The sequence below is a fragment of the Salvelinus sp. IW2-2015 genome, linkage group LG27, assembly GCF_002910315.2.
Source record: "Salvelinus sp. IW2-2015 linkage group LG27, ASM291031v2, whole genome shotgun sequence".
Taxonomy (NCBI): Eukaryota; Metazoa; Chordata; class Actinopteri; order Salmoniformes; family Salmonidae; genus Salvelinus; species Salvelinus sp. IW2-2015.
The window spans coordinates 38,073,163-38,089,788 of record NC_036867.1 but is presented as its reverse complement, the minus strand read 5'-3'; the positions used below and the strand labels follow the sequence as shown (position 1 = coordinate 38,089,788).

The 16,626-nt window shown below is 44.5% G+C and overlaps 1 protein-coding gene across 2 annotated transcripts in view; it reads left to right on the top strand.

Annotated features, from left to right (window-relative positions):
* The first annotated feature begins 5,074 nt into the window (after positions 1–5,074).
* Positions 5,075–16,626, top strand: part of gna11b (guanine nucleotide binding protein (G protein), alpha 11b (Gq class)) — a 34,476-nt gene continuing 22,924 nt past the window's right edge. The window contains exon 1 of one of the 2 annotated variants that reach the window (XM_023973164.3): positions 5,075–6,243. In XM_023973164.3, the coding sequence (XP_023828932.1) occupies positions 6,108–6,243 (136 nt within the window). In that variant the 5' untranslated portion in view covers positions 5,075–6,107. The remainder of the gene's footprint in view (positions 6,244–16,626) is intronic. The other variant, XM_023973163.3, reaches the window with a different exon arrangement.

Here is a 16,626-nt window from a genome sequence, read left to right as displayed (position 1 = left end):
TTTTAAAGCTCCTGCTGTTCATTAGGTCTCTGATTAGATTGAGCAGATAAGGATTCCTCTTGTCAGGGTCAAAAGTGAAGTGGAAGCTGAAACGGTTGAACTAACAAGGCACATTTATGTCTAAGTCATAAAACTTTGGCAAACACTCGTTCTTTAGATTTACTGGGTGTGCAGGCTTTTACTCCAACCCTTCTCTAACAYTCAGCTGCTCATCAGGACCTTTAGGTTTGGCCACCAATGGTGGAAAGAAACCAACTCGATGAGAGATTTCTGCGATAGTGTACTATGGGTATGCGGTTGAGTTACGTCCTCTTATCTCCCATTTCTCTACCCCCCTCAACCCCCCACACCTAGTGGCCTATCAGAGCTGAACTAGGTGCAACTCCTTTGCCCACGAGGCCCTGCATGATAGTCCTAGTCCTAGAGGGTTGCTACAATATAAACAAATATATAAAGACATAGAAACTATATAGAAACTATAATACCGGTACCCTGAATGTCTTACCTTGTTTATGTCTGCAGAAGGCTTGTAGTGAAGTGAGCAGACAACTGACTGAGCCTATTGATTCTGTGTTTTTTGACTTTGTCCTCTCTAGCTGTAGCCTCCCTCTCAACCCTCAACAGGGTCGTCACTAGTTACCACCCCGCCTACTTCTAAAATGTATCTTCTGAATAAAATGTGATTTTAAACCTAACCTTAATCCCACTGCTAAACGTATGCCTAACCTTAAATTATGACCAAAAATATTATTTTAGTTTTCAGGAATTTTTACGATATAACCAAACTACAGACATAGCACAGCCACAAAGTATAAATCTGACTATCTAGTGGAAACCCCTCAACAGTCGCCTCAGAATGGAAAGGGAATGTGATCTACGCTTGGAAAGTGAAACTCAAACTCCCGCTTCTTTCTAGTGATGTGTATCCCATCATACCCAGGTCCCATACCCATCATTTATAGATTTATAAACACTGCGTCTTTCCCTTGGCCTTGATTTCAAATGTGGGTATGTTCCCTTGACTCAAATGTGTGGTTGATATTTTAAAGCTCCTGCTGTTATTTACAATTTGTTATTTATCTTAGCTTTTTCAGGGACCTGAAAGCTCTCGAGGGCCTGCCCGTTTGAGAGTGTAATTATGCAATATGGCCACAAGATGTCATTACACTTCTTCAAAAGTTTTGCTCGCTACATTTGCTTTACTGTCGTGGTGATTCTGTTTATTTATTTATCATGTTGTTGTTTTTTATATGCTGTAATGGTCTCCAAAGAAATTGTCATCAGTGTTCTAACCTATTAAAAATAGGGTACTGGGCGGTATCTTGCCCCCTGGGGGTAACTTCCCCCACCCCCTGTAATTCACATTAAGACCACAAGATGTCACCAAATTATTTCCCCAACACTTTCCTGGCTGCCACTGCTCTTGCTCAGCACATTGTTTTTATTTATTTTATTTAACCTTTATTTAACTAGGCAAGTCCCTCTGTGATTCCCTCTGTGTCATCACAACTTTGGGAGATATTTCAACTAAATGATTTTGAGGTAAGTTTATCTATTTTTTAATTTTGAAAAAGTTGTAGATATATTCTAATGAAGTTAGAACTATATTTTTTTTAATATACAAATAGGAACGGTTTAAGATAAATAATCCACTTGTTTAGAGAGAAAAATTGTAATATTTTTTTTGTAAAGTAGTAATATATTGGATGAGTGTGGGTAACTGATCCCTGGGGGCTAGTTACCCCTTTATGGTTATGGATGGGTTTCTACCTGTCATTTAGGCAATGACTAGAACAGTTAGCGCTAGTTTATTCTAACTTGCTAACTAGCAACTTCACTATCAGTAAATGCTAGCCAGCTAGTTAGTTAGCATTAGCTGCTAGGAGTGATAACGAGCAACCTTACTACCAATTTTGCATTGTTTGTCACTTATTTTGTACATGTTGCTGCTACTGTATCTTATGATCGAAAAGAGCTTCTGGATATCAGAACAGCGATTACTCACCTCGAACTGGACAAAGATTTTTTCTTTAATGAGTCCGACGCAAAGGATATACTGTTTCTCCGAGACCAGGCCCAAATAATTTGTGTGAGGAAAAGACAGAGGTACAGGGGACGGCGATCGGGGTTCCTTGTGAGAATTCATCTGCAAGTGGGTAACCCGTCTCTAAATCAAATKAKATTTTATTTGTCACATGCGCCGAATACAACAGGTGTAGTAGACATTACAGTAAAATGCTTACTGACAAGCCCTTAACCAACAATGCGGTTTTAAGAAAAATACCTAAAAAAAAAAGAAATAAAATAACAAATAATTAAAGAGCAGCAGTAAATAACAATAGTGGGGCTATATACAGGGGTTACCGGTGCGGGGGCACCGGTGTTGAGGTAATTGAGGTAATATGTACGTGTAGGTAGAGTTCTTAAAGTGACTATGCATAGATAATAACAGAGTAGCAGCAGCGTAGAAGTGGGGTGGGGGCAATGCAAATAGTCTGGGTAGCCATTTGATTTGCTGTTCAGGAGTCTTATGGCTTGGGGGTAGAAGCTGTTTAGAAGCCTCTTGGACCTAGACTTAGCACTCCGGTACCGCTTGCCGTGCGGTAGCAGAGTAAATAGTTTGACTAGGGTGGCTGGAGTCTTTGACAATTTTTAGGGCCTTGTTCTGACACCGCCTGGTATATAGGTCCTGGATGGCAGGAAGCTTGGCCCCGGTGATGTAATGGGCCGTACGCACTACCCTCTGTAGTGCCATGTGGTCCGAGGGCGAGCAGTTGCCATACCAGCAGTGGCGCAACCCGTCAGGATGCTCTCGATGGTGCAGCTGTAAAACATTTTGAGGGTCTGAGGACCCATGCCAAATCTTTTCAGTCTCCTGAGGGGGAATAGGTTTTGTTGTGCCCTCTTCACGACTGTCTTGGTGTGCTTGGACCATGTTAGTTTGTTGGTGATGTGGACGCCAAGGAACTTGAAGCTCTCAACCTGCTCCACTACAGACCCGTCGATGAGAATGGGGGCATGCTCGGTCTTCCTTTTCCTGTAGTCCACAATCAWCTCCTTTTGTCTTGATTACGTTGAGGGAGAGGTTGTTGTCCTTGCACCATACGGTCAGGTCTCTGACCTCCCTATAGGCTGTCTCATTGTTGTCAGTTATCAGGCCTACCACTGTTGTGAAAACTTGATAATGGTGTTGGAGTCGTGCCTGGCCGTGCAGTCATGAGTGAACAGGGATTACAGGAGGGGACTGAGCACGCACCCGAGGAACACCTATGTGAGAATGCTATTCATTGGCTACAGCTCAGCGTTCAACATCATAGCGCCCACAAAGCTCATCACTAAGCTAAGGACCCTGGGACTAAACACCTCCCTCTGCAACTGGATCCTGGACTTCCTGACGGGCCGCACCCAGGTGGTAAGGGTAGGCAACAACACATCTGCCACTCTGATCCTCAACACGGGGGCCGCTCAGGGGTGTGTGCTTAGTCCCCTCCTGTACTCCCCATTCACCCACGACTGCGTGGCCAAGCACGACTCCAATACCATCATTAAGTTTGCTGACGACACAATGGTGGTAGGCCTGATCACCGACAACGATGAGATAGCCTATAGGGAGGAGGTCAGGGACCTGGCAGTGTGGTGCCAAGACAACAACCTCTCTTTCAACGTGAGCAAGAGAAAGGAGATTATCGTGGACTACAGGAAAAGGAGGGCCGTCACATTGAAGGGGCTGTAGTGGAGCGGGTCAAGAGTTTCAAGTTCCTTGGTGTCAACATCACCAACAAACTATCATGGTTCAAACACATCAAGAAAGTCGTGAAGAAGGCCTTTTCCCCCTCAGGAACCTGATAAGATTTGGCATGTGTTCCTAGATCCTCAAAAAGTTATACAGCTGCACCATCGAGAGCATCCTGACCGGTTGCATCACCCCCTGGTATAGCAACTGCTCGGCATCCGACCGTAAGGCGCTACAGAGGGTAGGGCATACAGCCCAGTACATCACTGGGGCCTACATGTACAAATTACCTTCAATAACCTGTACCCCCGCACATTGACCCGGTTCTGGTACCCGCCTGTATATAGCCTCGTTATTGTTATTTTATTGTGTTACTTTTTAAGTAAGTATTGCACAGTAAGGTCTATTTGGCTGGCGCATGTGAGAAATACGATTTGATTTAGCTTGATAGCTAGCTACATTTTTAAGAGAGAACATTTCAATTGGCATCTCTCCCAGTTTTTAGTCACAGGTGGGCTTATGAGTTGTGCTCCACTATTACTGGGGATAGCTTTATTTGTGACCTATGTACAAATTAGAATCGTGCAATAGCAGAGCATAAGAGTTGCCACATCAATGTTACACTGAATGAATTAGTTATGAGTTATTGTTATTAAACGTTATATTCCAATGTTATTAGTTATATTCCAATATTATATTCCAATTAATATTTTTTTTCAGAATTAACAACTATTGAAAAACCTTTTGCTACTGAATGTCATTTTTAAAACTGTTGTGATTTAAAATCTTGCATTATTCAAATAATATGTAGTGTCATTGTACATAATGGATTGTACGAAAAAGAACAGCAGAGAAAATTTATGTGCAGGTGAATTAAAAAGAGGAACCTTACATCAAATCTCCTCATAGTGCGGATATTAATGGTGACATGCAATGTGCGAATGTTGCTTTTTTGTATCAGCAATTAGACATTGTTCTTGGGGGGGCTCCTAACGTCCATAAACTCCATCATCTAATAGCGTGCATTTGCAGTGCAAACCCGCAGATCATTAGTGGGTGGGAACTGCAATATTAATCCGTTGATCCCTGTGCCATTGAAAAACCAATACCGGTAATCACCCTAAATAGATCTATTATAAACTCATAAGGAAATATGGCAAAAATCTGAATTATTTGTCGTTGATTTTTAGCTGTATTTTATGTGTGCCGTTCCTTGTATGCATCGACCTAACTTGAGTGGTTCTCAGAATCCACATCCAGAATTAAAAGACGTCCCGCCCCTTTTCCTGTCCATGTAACGTGCAAACCCACTGTCACTCACTTTGGTTGCCTAGTACCCTCCTGGCATCAATCTAAAGTGTGCCATGCCCACGGTTTTCAACAGAAGCGCAACGATCTGCTAATAAATGGAACTGCTAGTTGCTAGCGAGTGATGGATCCATCTTCTTGGACGAAGGCCATCAATACGCATTTTGTTTTCTGTTTATTTAACTAGCGGCTGTGTTTTCATAGGAAATGTATTAGCAATCTAACGTCAGATAGCTCGATAACTGCGCCAAAAATGATGCGAGATTCAATCGAATGRTGCACTGCTAGCTAGTCAGCCAAATCTGACTGGGGAATGGTCATTTCTCAGTTTGCCAGCATCACAGCTCTGACACATCGCGAAGCCGTTCAGCTATCGAGACATAACGCTGGAACCTAGCTAGCGTTTAGTTGGACAGAAAAAGAGGACGAACATTTGTTGGGAAGCGGTGACTGTGCCATTGCAAGACTGGTCATATGGATGCTTCGTGTGCATTTTATTGACAATTGTGGCTTGGCTCTAGCTAGGGGGCGGACAGCTCTGAGAAGGCGGACAGTTGGCTACGTTAGCTTGTTGGATGTCGCGACAGTGCAGTTAGGTTCGTTCGTTGTCATGCCAGGGARGCACGAACCCAGTCAGTGAACAGGGGGTATCGCAATCGAGGCGGGTAATAGGGATAGTTAGCTAGCCAGGTAGCTAGCTAGTTGTCCAACTAACGTTAGCTAGCTAACGTGAGAAATCTAAACAAGGCTTGTAGCGCGCATCAACGGAGTGAGGCCCTCAACACACCCCCTCGCATCGACACTGCCCCCTCTTCGCCGATCCTCCCGTGATTTGCTGAGATCTGTACACGGGTGAAGTCGGACAGTTCTCGGTTGGGGACAACTTGACAGCGAGGCCCCTAGCTCCCCTCCCCCATTCCCATCCAAGACCCCTCAGTCCACCTCTTCGCAAGACATTAGAAGCGAGGATCGGGATATTAGATACCTAGCTAAAGTTAACCCATCCAACCGAAGTCTGTCATCCAGCTAGTCCATTCTAACCCGCGGGTTGCCAAAACCAGGAGGTATGACTTTGGAGTCGATGATGGCTTGCTGCCTGAGCGAAGAGGCGAAGGAATCGAAACGAATCAATGCGGAGATAGACAAACAACTCCGGCGAGACAAGCGGGACTCGAGGAGAGAGCTGAAATTACTSCTTCTCGGTAACTCAAACTGTCATTCATATTTTGGGGATTCTTTGAACCATAGTTAGCTAGTTGCCGTTTTGTGAAATATCAATTTAGCTAACTAGATAGGTTAGCTAGCTAGCAAGCTTCAGGCCTCCACCCCCCCCCAAGCTAGCTAATGTTAGCTAACCAGTCAATATGTATTAGTTAGTTAACGTTAGCTAGCTAGGTATGTGTTTGGTTAATAAACGAGTTTGTTAGCTAGTCAGATGGGTAGGTAGGTAGCTACCTCCTGTTGCTAGCCAAATCACCAAGCCACTTGGCCAACATCTGGTCACTTTAGTTGTTGGTGTTGGTGCTACTAGTGCTTGCTAACCAACTAGCTACCTAACGTTGGCATCTAGCTATTTGCTGTCATTGCTTGCTTGCTAGCTAGCTAACTGTATCTTGCTTACCATCCACTCACCCCTGGTTTAACTAGTCAATTAGTCTATGGACGGTTAGCTAGCTAAGGGCTAGGCTTCAATTTAATTCTTAGAACGGGGGAATGGTTCGTAATCAAATCAAGTGGTTATGCTAACTATGTATTATTAGATGAGTAACGTTAGTGTCACCATATTGTTATAACCAAGTTCTACTATTACTACAAGGACTGGAGAGGTCAATTTCAGAACGAATCTGATGGTGAAAATAATTTAAGCATATATGGTCATGTTAGTGGTACTGTATTGCAGAAAACAGATCCCTCCTGGCTATTTTTACGTTAACCCCAGCCAAATGAATGATCCATTGGAAGGTGATAGATTGTAACAGTTGTACTGCTAAATAAAGAATACAGGTGAGCTGAAAGGATGAATAGGACTAGGGGGTCACACATTACACAACCTGGCAGATGCAATTCCTATAGCTAGGCCTAGGCTCTATATGGGAAAGAGTTCTGGTGTGTTCTTTGAATTAAATGTATATATGAAACATTGGGTGCAGCTTCTCAACATCAGTCAGAAGCATGAAGATACTTGTTTGTATATGTGTCTCTGTGCTTTTACAGACCCCCACGATGAAGAGCATGGAGGCAAAATCAGCAGTAACTCTTTTAAATCTCCTGGCAGTAGAAGTTGTCTTAAGACACAGGTCTCTAGGATCAGTTTGGCGTTCCTAAATCCTAACCTTAGCCACAGGAGAAAAATAACTGGCCTTAGATTGCCAGCATCTACCAGTCTTCTAGACACTAAAAAGTTACATTGTGTTTCTATTGGACAAGTTCATTTCGGGTAGTAGACTACCTCTGTTTCAGAAACGTTTGCTCCCGTTTCACACTTACAAAACATATCCCAGGTTGTCTGACACGTGTGATTGCCCCTCTCTCCAGTCGTTTCCCTGTGGACCCTGGCTCAGTTCTGAGAAGTAGGCCAAACCACACAGAGACACACTATTCTATTGTAGGCTATTTAGTCATTTTTTCCCCCTATTTTATCACATTCTATCCTACTGTATTGTATTCTTGACTTGAACCTGTGGGGAGCATACTAGGCCTAGGTCATGAAGAAAATAATATATAGCTGTCACACTGAACAAAAATATTAACGCAACATGTAAAATGTTGGTTTCATGAGCTGAAATAAAAGATCTCCGAAATGTTTCATACGCACAAAAAGCTTATTTCTCATTCTGTGCACAAATTTGTTTACATCTCTGTTAGTGACTATTTCTCCTTTTGCCAAGATAATCCATCCACCTGACATGTGTGGCATATCAATAATCTAATTAAACAACATGATCATTACACAGGTGCACCTTGTGCTGGGGGCAATAAAAGGCCACTAAGATGTGCAGTTTTCTCACACAACACAATGATACAGATGTCTCAAGTTGAGGGAGTGTGCAGTTGGCATGCTGACTGAAGGAATGTCCACCAGAGCTGTTGCCAGAGAATTTAATGTTCATTTCTATACCGTAAGCTGCCTCCAATGTCGTTTTAGAGAGTTTGGCATTACATCCAACCGGCCTCACAACCGCAGACCATGTGTAACCACGCAAGCCGAGGACCTCCACATCCGGCTTCTTCAGCCACTTGGACAGCTGATGAAACTGGGTTTGCACAACCAAAGAATTTCTGCACAAACTGTCAGAAACCATCTCAGGGAAGCTCATCTGGGTTCTCGTCGTCCTCACCAGGGTCTTGACCTAATTGCAGTTCGGTATCGTAACTGACTTCAGTGGGCAAATTCTCACCTTTAATGGCCACTGGTACGCTGGAGAAGTGTGCTCTTCATGGATGAATCCCGGTTTCAACTGTACCGGGCAGATATGCAGACAGTGGTATATGGTGTAGTGTGGGGCAAGCGGTTTGCTGATGTCAATGTCAGAGTGCTCCATGGTAGCAGTGGGGTTATGGTATAGACAGGCATAAGCTATGGACAATGAGCACAATTTCATTTAAGCAATGACAATTTGATTGCACAGAGATACCATGACGAGATCCTCATYCCATTCAAATGGCGCTATCACCTCATGTTTCAGCATGATAATGCATGGCCCAATGTTGCAAGGATCTATACACAATTCCTGGAAGCTGAAAATGTCCCAGTTCTTCCATGGCCTGCATACTCACCAGACATGTCACCCATTMAGCATGTTTGGAATGCTCTGGATTGGCGTGTACGACAGCGTGTTCCAGTTCCCGCCAATATCCAACAACTTCACACAGCCATTGAAGAGTGGGACAACATTCCACAGGCCACAATCAACAGCCTGATCAACTCTATGTGAAGGAGATGTCGCGCTGCATGAGGCAAATGGTCGTGAAACCAGATTGGTTTTCTGATCCCCCTCCCCTACCTTTTTTTTAAAATCTGTGACCAACAGATGCATATCTGCATTCACAGTAATGTGAATTCTATAGATTAGGGCCTGATTAATTTATTTCCATTGATTGATTTTCTTTGAACAGTAACTCAGTTAAAATCTTAGAAATTCTTGCATATTGCATTTTATATTTTTGGTGTGTGTACACAGAGTAGGCGCAGTTGGATTACTGTTCCCCACTTCCATTTCTCAATTCTACTGCTTCAGAGTGGAGCACAGAGAGGATGGATGTGTGGGTTGGGACTGCTCACTTCATCATCAATTTATCTCTGTTTATACCTACTGACTATTCCTACTCTTGTGATGCAATGCTGTGTGAGTCTAGGACCAGGGCTGGAACTAAAGCCAGTACTAGTTCTGCAGGAACTAAAGCATGTAAAGACCAAGCTAGCCCTGATCAGGGATCAGTGGAGAAGTCTACTTCCTGTATCAGATTCTTAGATGTTAGTCAGTCAGTGGGACTTCTGTGAGAGGCAGTGTGTGCCTGTGCCTCTGTGTGACCAGTCATGCTGTAAACAGACTATTCTAAGTGAGTTAAGGCTGTGTATTTGTGTCTGAGCAGGGATAAGGAGGTGTAAAGAAGGATTAGTCCTTGTCTATAATAGGCTTTGTTAAACATGGATAAAGCTTAGACTGATATGTCACTGACTCCTATTAGTCACACGTCTCACTAGGGCTGTGCGTGGTTTTCCAGGTCAATTAACTTGTTTTTAAATGCTCCATAGTTCTACACTCTCCTGTTCAATGCATGATGTTACGAGTACCACAGTCCCAAGCTGTTGCATTTATCAGGAGTTGATTGTACATGCAAATACTGTGGTTTCCTATGGCTCGGTTGGTTGGAGTATGAAGTGCTTGTATGACCAGAGTTGAGTTTTGATGCCCAAAGATAGGACAGGCCATGGAGACCTCACTCACTCTCTACCCCCTCCCCCCGTAACATGTGCTGCTGAGGGCAATATCAGGCCATAGGACCAGCCATGGTGTTTTTCTCTACTTGGTCAAAACATAGAGGGCTCTAGGCTGGCTCGGCTGGTGGCTGCTGTAGCTTGACTTGGGGCTTGCTGGCTTGGGCTGCTATTGCTGGGCTTGGGGCTGTGCTGTGCTGGTTGGCTGGGATTGGGGGCTGCTGTAGCTTGACTTGGGGCTGACTGGATTTGGGGGCTGCTGTAGCTTGACTTGGGGCTGACTGGATTAGGGGGCTGCTGTAGCTTGACTTGGGACTGGCTGGCTGGGCTGGGGCAGTTGTTGCCTGAAATGGGGCTGTGTTGGCTGGCTGGCTGGCTGGGCTGGTGGCTGCTGTAGCTTGACTAGGGACTGGCTGGCTGGGCTGGGGGCTGCTGTAGCTTGACTTGGGGCTTGCTGGCTTGGGCTGCTATTGCTGGGCTTGGGGTTGTGCTGGCTGGCTGGGATCGGGGCTGCTGTAGCTTGACTTGGGGCTGACTGGATTGGGGGCTGCTGCAGCTTGACTTGGGGCTGACTGGATTGGGGGCTGCTGCAGCTTGACTTGGGGCTGGCTTGGCTAGGGGGCTGCTGTAACTTGACCTGGGGCTGGCTGGCTGGGCTGGGGGCTGCTGCAGCTTGACTTGGGACTGGCTGGCTGGGCTGGGGGCAGCTGTTGCCTGAAATGGGGCTGTGTTGGCTGGTTGGGGGCTGCTGCAGCATGACTTGGGACTGGCTGGCTGGGCAGGGGGCAGCCGTTGCCTGAATTGGGGCTGTGTTGGCTGGGCTGGGGGCTGCTGCAGCATGACTTGGAGCTTTGTTGGCTGGCTGGCTGGGCTGGTGGCTGCTGTAGCCTGACTTGGGGCTGTGTATCTGTGGCCTGGGTGACCTGGGCTGTTGGCTAAATGAACTGCTGCCTACTCAGTCACTTTCTTGCCCTGCTGCTTCGCTCCAAATGGGAGGGGTATCCATGTCGGGCTAGCAGGGCTTAGACTCTCCCAATGGAGAATAAACTAGCTCAGATGAAGTTCGATTTGGGTGGTCACTCACTAGCCAGGGGCAGGTTGATGGGTTTAGTTCTAAACCCTGGTGACGGTCAGAGCAGAAATAGCCTGGAGGAGAAAAGACTCAGGTGTTCTCTCATTATTTTGGTCATATAAGGGAATGTTGTCATGCTTCTTGAGCTAGTTCTGACAGCCCTGTGTGTGTGTGTGTGTTAAATCCCTCCATGCCAAGGGTCAGGTTTAGGGATAATGATCTGACTTGCATTACATAAATGCTATTACAAAAAAATGGTATAATTTTATAGTGGCCATTTTTTCACCTCCTAGGCCATCAACACGGTGTTCAGGTTCAACAAACGTTTTCTATGATTCTGACCCACTGGCTGGTACACAGTCCGACGAACACACACACACACACACACACACACACACACACACACACACACACTCAGAAGCCAGCCTATAAATACTTTCCCAGGTGCTCACCTTGTTAATGAAGAGGATTTTAATCGAGTGTGTGTCCCACAGCCGCCAATCCTCATGGAACACCACACACACACAGCCCAAACGGGGTCATGCATTTCTCTCTGGAGATGTAGGGGGGTTATGAGGCAGAGTTCTAGACTAACTTTTATTCTGGCGGCTCTGGTGCTCCCAACGTTTTCAGTTGATGCCACCAGCACATGATTTGGTCGTCCCGGTTTTTCACCACTGCTCAGCGATAATGACCTGAGTCTCATAATGTGCCTGCATTCCATACAGAACCTAATAATGACTAGCCGTCTTTTATATTAGCATGCCCTTGCAGAGCTTGACATTCAGGTACATTTGCCAGTGGCACACCGGGCCAGTGCCAACAATGCTACTGGCCCAAATTAAAAGAATACTGACTAGGGAAAGCGGATGATGCACGCATAATTTAAATGTTATCTTTCGTTGGTGGGCTGAGCAAGTAGCCTATAGTCTATAATGACCTACCCTCCATACACAAAGAAATTACATTTTAACTTGACAATATCATTTATATTGATTGTTTGGAGGGAAAAAATGGTGCAAAGATTTTATTTAATCTCAAAAAGGGTGTTAATGTTAAAGATTTTTGAAGTCACTTTGTAGGGTCCTATAAAATCCAGTTTTATCTTTTGGTAAATTCAGTTTTCGCTGTTTTATTTTTCCAGGCTTCTGAGTTATCCTAGTTTTTTTTCAGGTTTTCTCTCTGTCACCTTTTTATAGAAAAGAACATTCAATTTCTGTATTTAAGTCCACGACAATGCTTAAACCACATCAGGAGAACAAAAGCAACATTGGAGGGTGTAGTTGCCCTTTAATTTGTGTAAACTAGCAAGAGACCATTGTTTGGCAAGTTGTTTTTTTTTACTCTAGGCTACAATGTACAGTGTAGGCTACATGTGATGGCAGTTTGCTAAACAAATGTCCCGCGATTGGTACAAATCATCATGAAATCATTCTGCCAGGTAGACCTACTTTGCAGTCAACATTTTAATTGGGAAGTTTTTTGGGGGAATGCCTTTAGAAATGTTCATTCAGCCTCCCAAGTGGCGCAGCGGTCTAATGCGTGCTGCGAAGTCACTACAGCCTGGAGTTCGATCCCACAACCGGCCACAATTGCCCAGCATTGTCCGGGTTGGGAGGGTTTGGCCAGGTTGGGGTGCTTTACTTGGCTCATCGTGCTCTAGCGACTCCTTGTGGCGGGCCGGGCGCCTGCAGGCTGACTTCGGTCCTCAGTTGAGCGGTGCTTCCTCCGACACATTGCTGCTGGCTTCAGGGTTAAGTGAGCGGGTGTTAAGAAGCGCGGTTTGGTGGGTCATGTTTCGGAGGACGCATGACTCGGCCTTCGCCTCTCTCTCGTTGGGGAGTTTCAGCGACGAGACAAAATCGTAATCACAAAAATTGGGGAGAAAAAGTGGGTAAAAATTACTTCAAACAGTGCATGATGACTGAATTGCGCAACGTGAAGATTCAACCAAGACTTCGGACCAAACTTTTTGAATACCTGGTTTACCATTGCTGTTTTTAAAAGCTAAATGTGAACCAAAGACTAACGTGACCAGCTAAAAAAAAAGAAATAACTTGCGACCAATAAAAAATTTGTGTCGTACTGCCAAGCCAAATGGTTGCAAATGCAAGTCTGTTTTTTTGTCGCAGTTTTGAGCCTTGTGAGGGTAGAGGGGGAAACTGGCCAATTTACTACCCCATTGTCAGTCCCAAGGGGCCAAGGTTCCGTTCTAGAAGCACGGTTTRGACTGCTCCTACAGTTTTGCTTCGGTACTGCAGTTTAACTGACACCCAGCCCAGAAAGATATTTGCCACATAGAGAAGTCAGATTCGAAAATTCCTAATACGCAGCTCTCGAATTTCCCGGCGGCATCGACGGACATGGCCGTAATGCCTCATAAAAAAATCCATGCCTTGCAGCCAAAGTGGCCATTGTGCCCTTGCGCTGAATACATTAATTATTCTTCGCTTCTCCCAGCTACCAATCGCCATGCTCCGAAGCACCTCTCGCTCACATGTCTTTCTCAGATAATTCAATTCTTATTAACCATGCCTGTCACTTGATTGGGTCCTTCTCACCGGCGTCGCCGGGTAGACTACAAGTGAAGACGGACTCATCAGGGATMCAYCCGCGGGCCATTCTTATCTGAATTCCGATGCACAAATAACCTGTTATCAGCGGTCTTCTTTACCACAATGCAAATGTCTATCTCTGGATTTGCAAACACTTATATATACAGTGTGTATGTATATATATATATATATATATATACGGTTGAAGTTGGAAGTTTACATACACTTAAGTTGTAGTCATTAAAAACTAGTTTTTCAGCCACTCCACACATTTCCTGTTTTAAACTATAGTTTGTTTTGGCAAGTCGGTTAGAACATCTACTTTGTGCATGACACAAGTAATTTTTCCAACAATTGTTTACAGAAAGATTATTTCACTTATAATTCACTGTATCACAATTCCAGTGGGTCAGAAGTTTACATACACTGAGTTGACTGTGCCTTTAAACAGCTTGGAAAATTCCAGAAAATGATGTCATGGCTTTAGAAGATTCTGATGGGCCAATTGACATCATTTGAGTCAATTGGAGGTGTACCTTTGGATGTATTTCAAGGCCTACCTTCAAACTCAGTGCCTCTTTGCTTGACATCATGGGATGTAGACCTCCACAAGTCTGGTTCATCCTTGGGAGCAATTTCTGAACGCCTGAAGGTGCCACATTCATCAGTACAAACAATAGTACGCGGGTATAAACACCATGCGACCACGCAGCCGTCATACCGCTCAGGAAGGAGACGCGTTCTGTCTCCTAGATATGAACGTACTTTGGTGCGAATAGTGCAAATCAATCCCAGAACAACAGCAAAGGACCTTGTGAAGATGCTGGAGGAAACAGGTACAAAAGTATCTATATCCACAGTAAAACGAGTCCAATATCGACATAACCTGAAAGGCTGCTCAGCAAGGAAGAAGCCACTGCTCCGCCATAAAAAAGCCATACTAACCTTTTGGAACTGCACATGGGGACAAAGATTGTACTTTTTGGAGAAATGTCCTCTGATCTGATGAAACAAAAATAGAACTGTTTGGCCATAATGACCATCGTTATGTTTGGAGGAAAAAAAGGGGAGGCTTGCAAGCCGGAGAACACCATACTAACCGTGAAGCACGGGGGAGGCAGCATCATGTTGTGGGGGTGCTTTGCTGCAGGAGGGACTGGTGCACTTCCCAAATAGATGGTATCATGAGGAAGTGAAATTATGTGGATATATTGAAGCAACATCTCAAGACATCAGTCAGGAAGTTAAAGCTTGGTCGCAAATGGGTCTTCTAAATGGACAATGATCCCAAGCATACTTCCAAAGTTGTGGCAAAATGGCTTAAGGACAACAAAGTCAAGGTATTGGAGTGGCCATCACAAAGCCCTGACCTCAATCCTATAGAAKATTTGTGGGCAGAACTGAAAAAGCATGTGTGAGCAAGGAGGCCTACAAACCTGACTCAGTTACACCAYCTCTGTCAGGAGGAATGGGCCAAAATTCACCCAACTTATTGTGGGAAGCTTGTGGAAGGCTACCCACAACGTTTGATCCAAGTTAAACAATTTAAAGGCAATGCTACCAAGTACTAATTGAGTGTATATAAACTTCTGACCCACTGGGAATGTGATGAAAGAATTAAAAGCTGAAATAAATCATTCTCTCTACTATTATTCTGACATTTCACATTCTTAAAATAGTGGTGATCCTAATTGACCTAAGACAGGGAATTGTTACTCGGATTAAATGTCAGGAATTGTGAAAAACTGAGTTTAAATGTATTTGTCTAAGGTGTATGTAAACTTCCGACTTCAACTGTATGTGTGTGTGATATACACGCAGGCACGCATGCATACACACACGCGTAAATCACCAGGTAGGGCCCTATAAAAACGGAATCCAGATGTYGAAACGGAATAAAAAAACAAACAAATTTTAGTAAAAATATATCTATATCAATTTAAATAGACTATTTTGGTTAATGGCCTTGGTGCCCTAGCAGGTGGCCTTGGTGCCCTGGCACACTGGGCTCCTGTTGAAGGCCAAATGGCCTTGCCACTAAGAAATTCCAGGCCTGCTAATAAGACCCTTTTAGTCATCACATCACATCGGAATTAGTCAAATAATTGTAGCTGAGGCCGAAAATGTAAAAATAAACGTAATATTATTTAGCACTCACAGCCAAAGATATTAACGTTTTTATATTCATGCAATGTCTGCCATATTTTTGGATAACGTGATGTTGCTGCTTGCTCTGCTCTGTGCGCACTGAGTGGTAGTGCACATGTGATGCTGGTCTGTATAAACCGGATGCAACCCGGATATAGACGGTCCATGAATTGGCGAACGTGAGTAGATTACCTTGAAAACAACGAGCCGTACGTCTTGGACGCAGTCTCCAGTTCTTATACCCCAGTGGTCAGACCCCCACGTCTCTTTCTCCCCCTCTCTCTGTATCCCTCTTTCTCTGCACCCCCTCTCTCATCATTCCCTTTTTCTGTCTCTTTATATCCCCTCCCTTCCCCCTGTTGATGTCAGAACGGAAGTGATTCACTGGTACATACGTTTGTTCCCCCTTCTTACCCTAAGCTTGGGTATATGGGTGGGTGTGTGTGTGTTTAGGTAGGCCAACTAAGGGAAGTGGGGCGTCACAGCGAAGGTAACATTGACTGGCCTGCGGCTGACCACAGGATCTCTATAACCTCAGTTGGTAGGCAGCTGGTGTGTGTTGTATGCCTTAGGGCTGCCTTGGCTGCTACTCTCTGTGTGTGTGTGTGTGTGTGTGTCCTAAATGCTGCCAGAGAGATACGTATACTTTGGGTCGCCCAGCAGGCATGCTTTTGTGTTTGTCTCTTCGCTCCAAATGTCTCTGTACAATGATTAGCTGAATAGTCCATTATTTCTTCTCCTTTCTAAAGTAGTACCCACACCCACGTTTCCACAACAGGTTCAGGGTACAACAAAAACATAATGGGGAAAAACAAATTAAAAAAATCCCAAGACATTAAGAAATAGTTGTTTTTTGTTAGGTGTGAGGCAT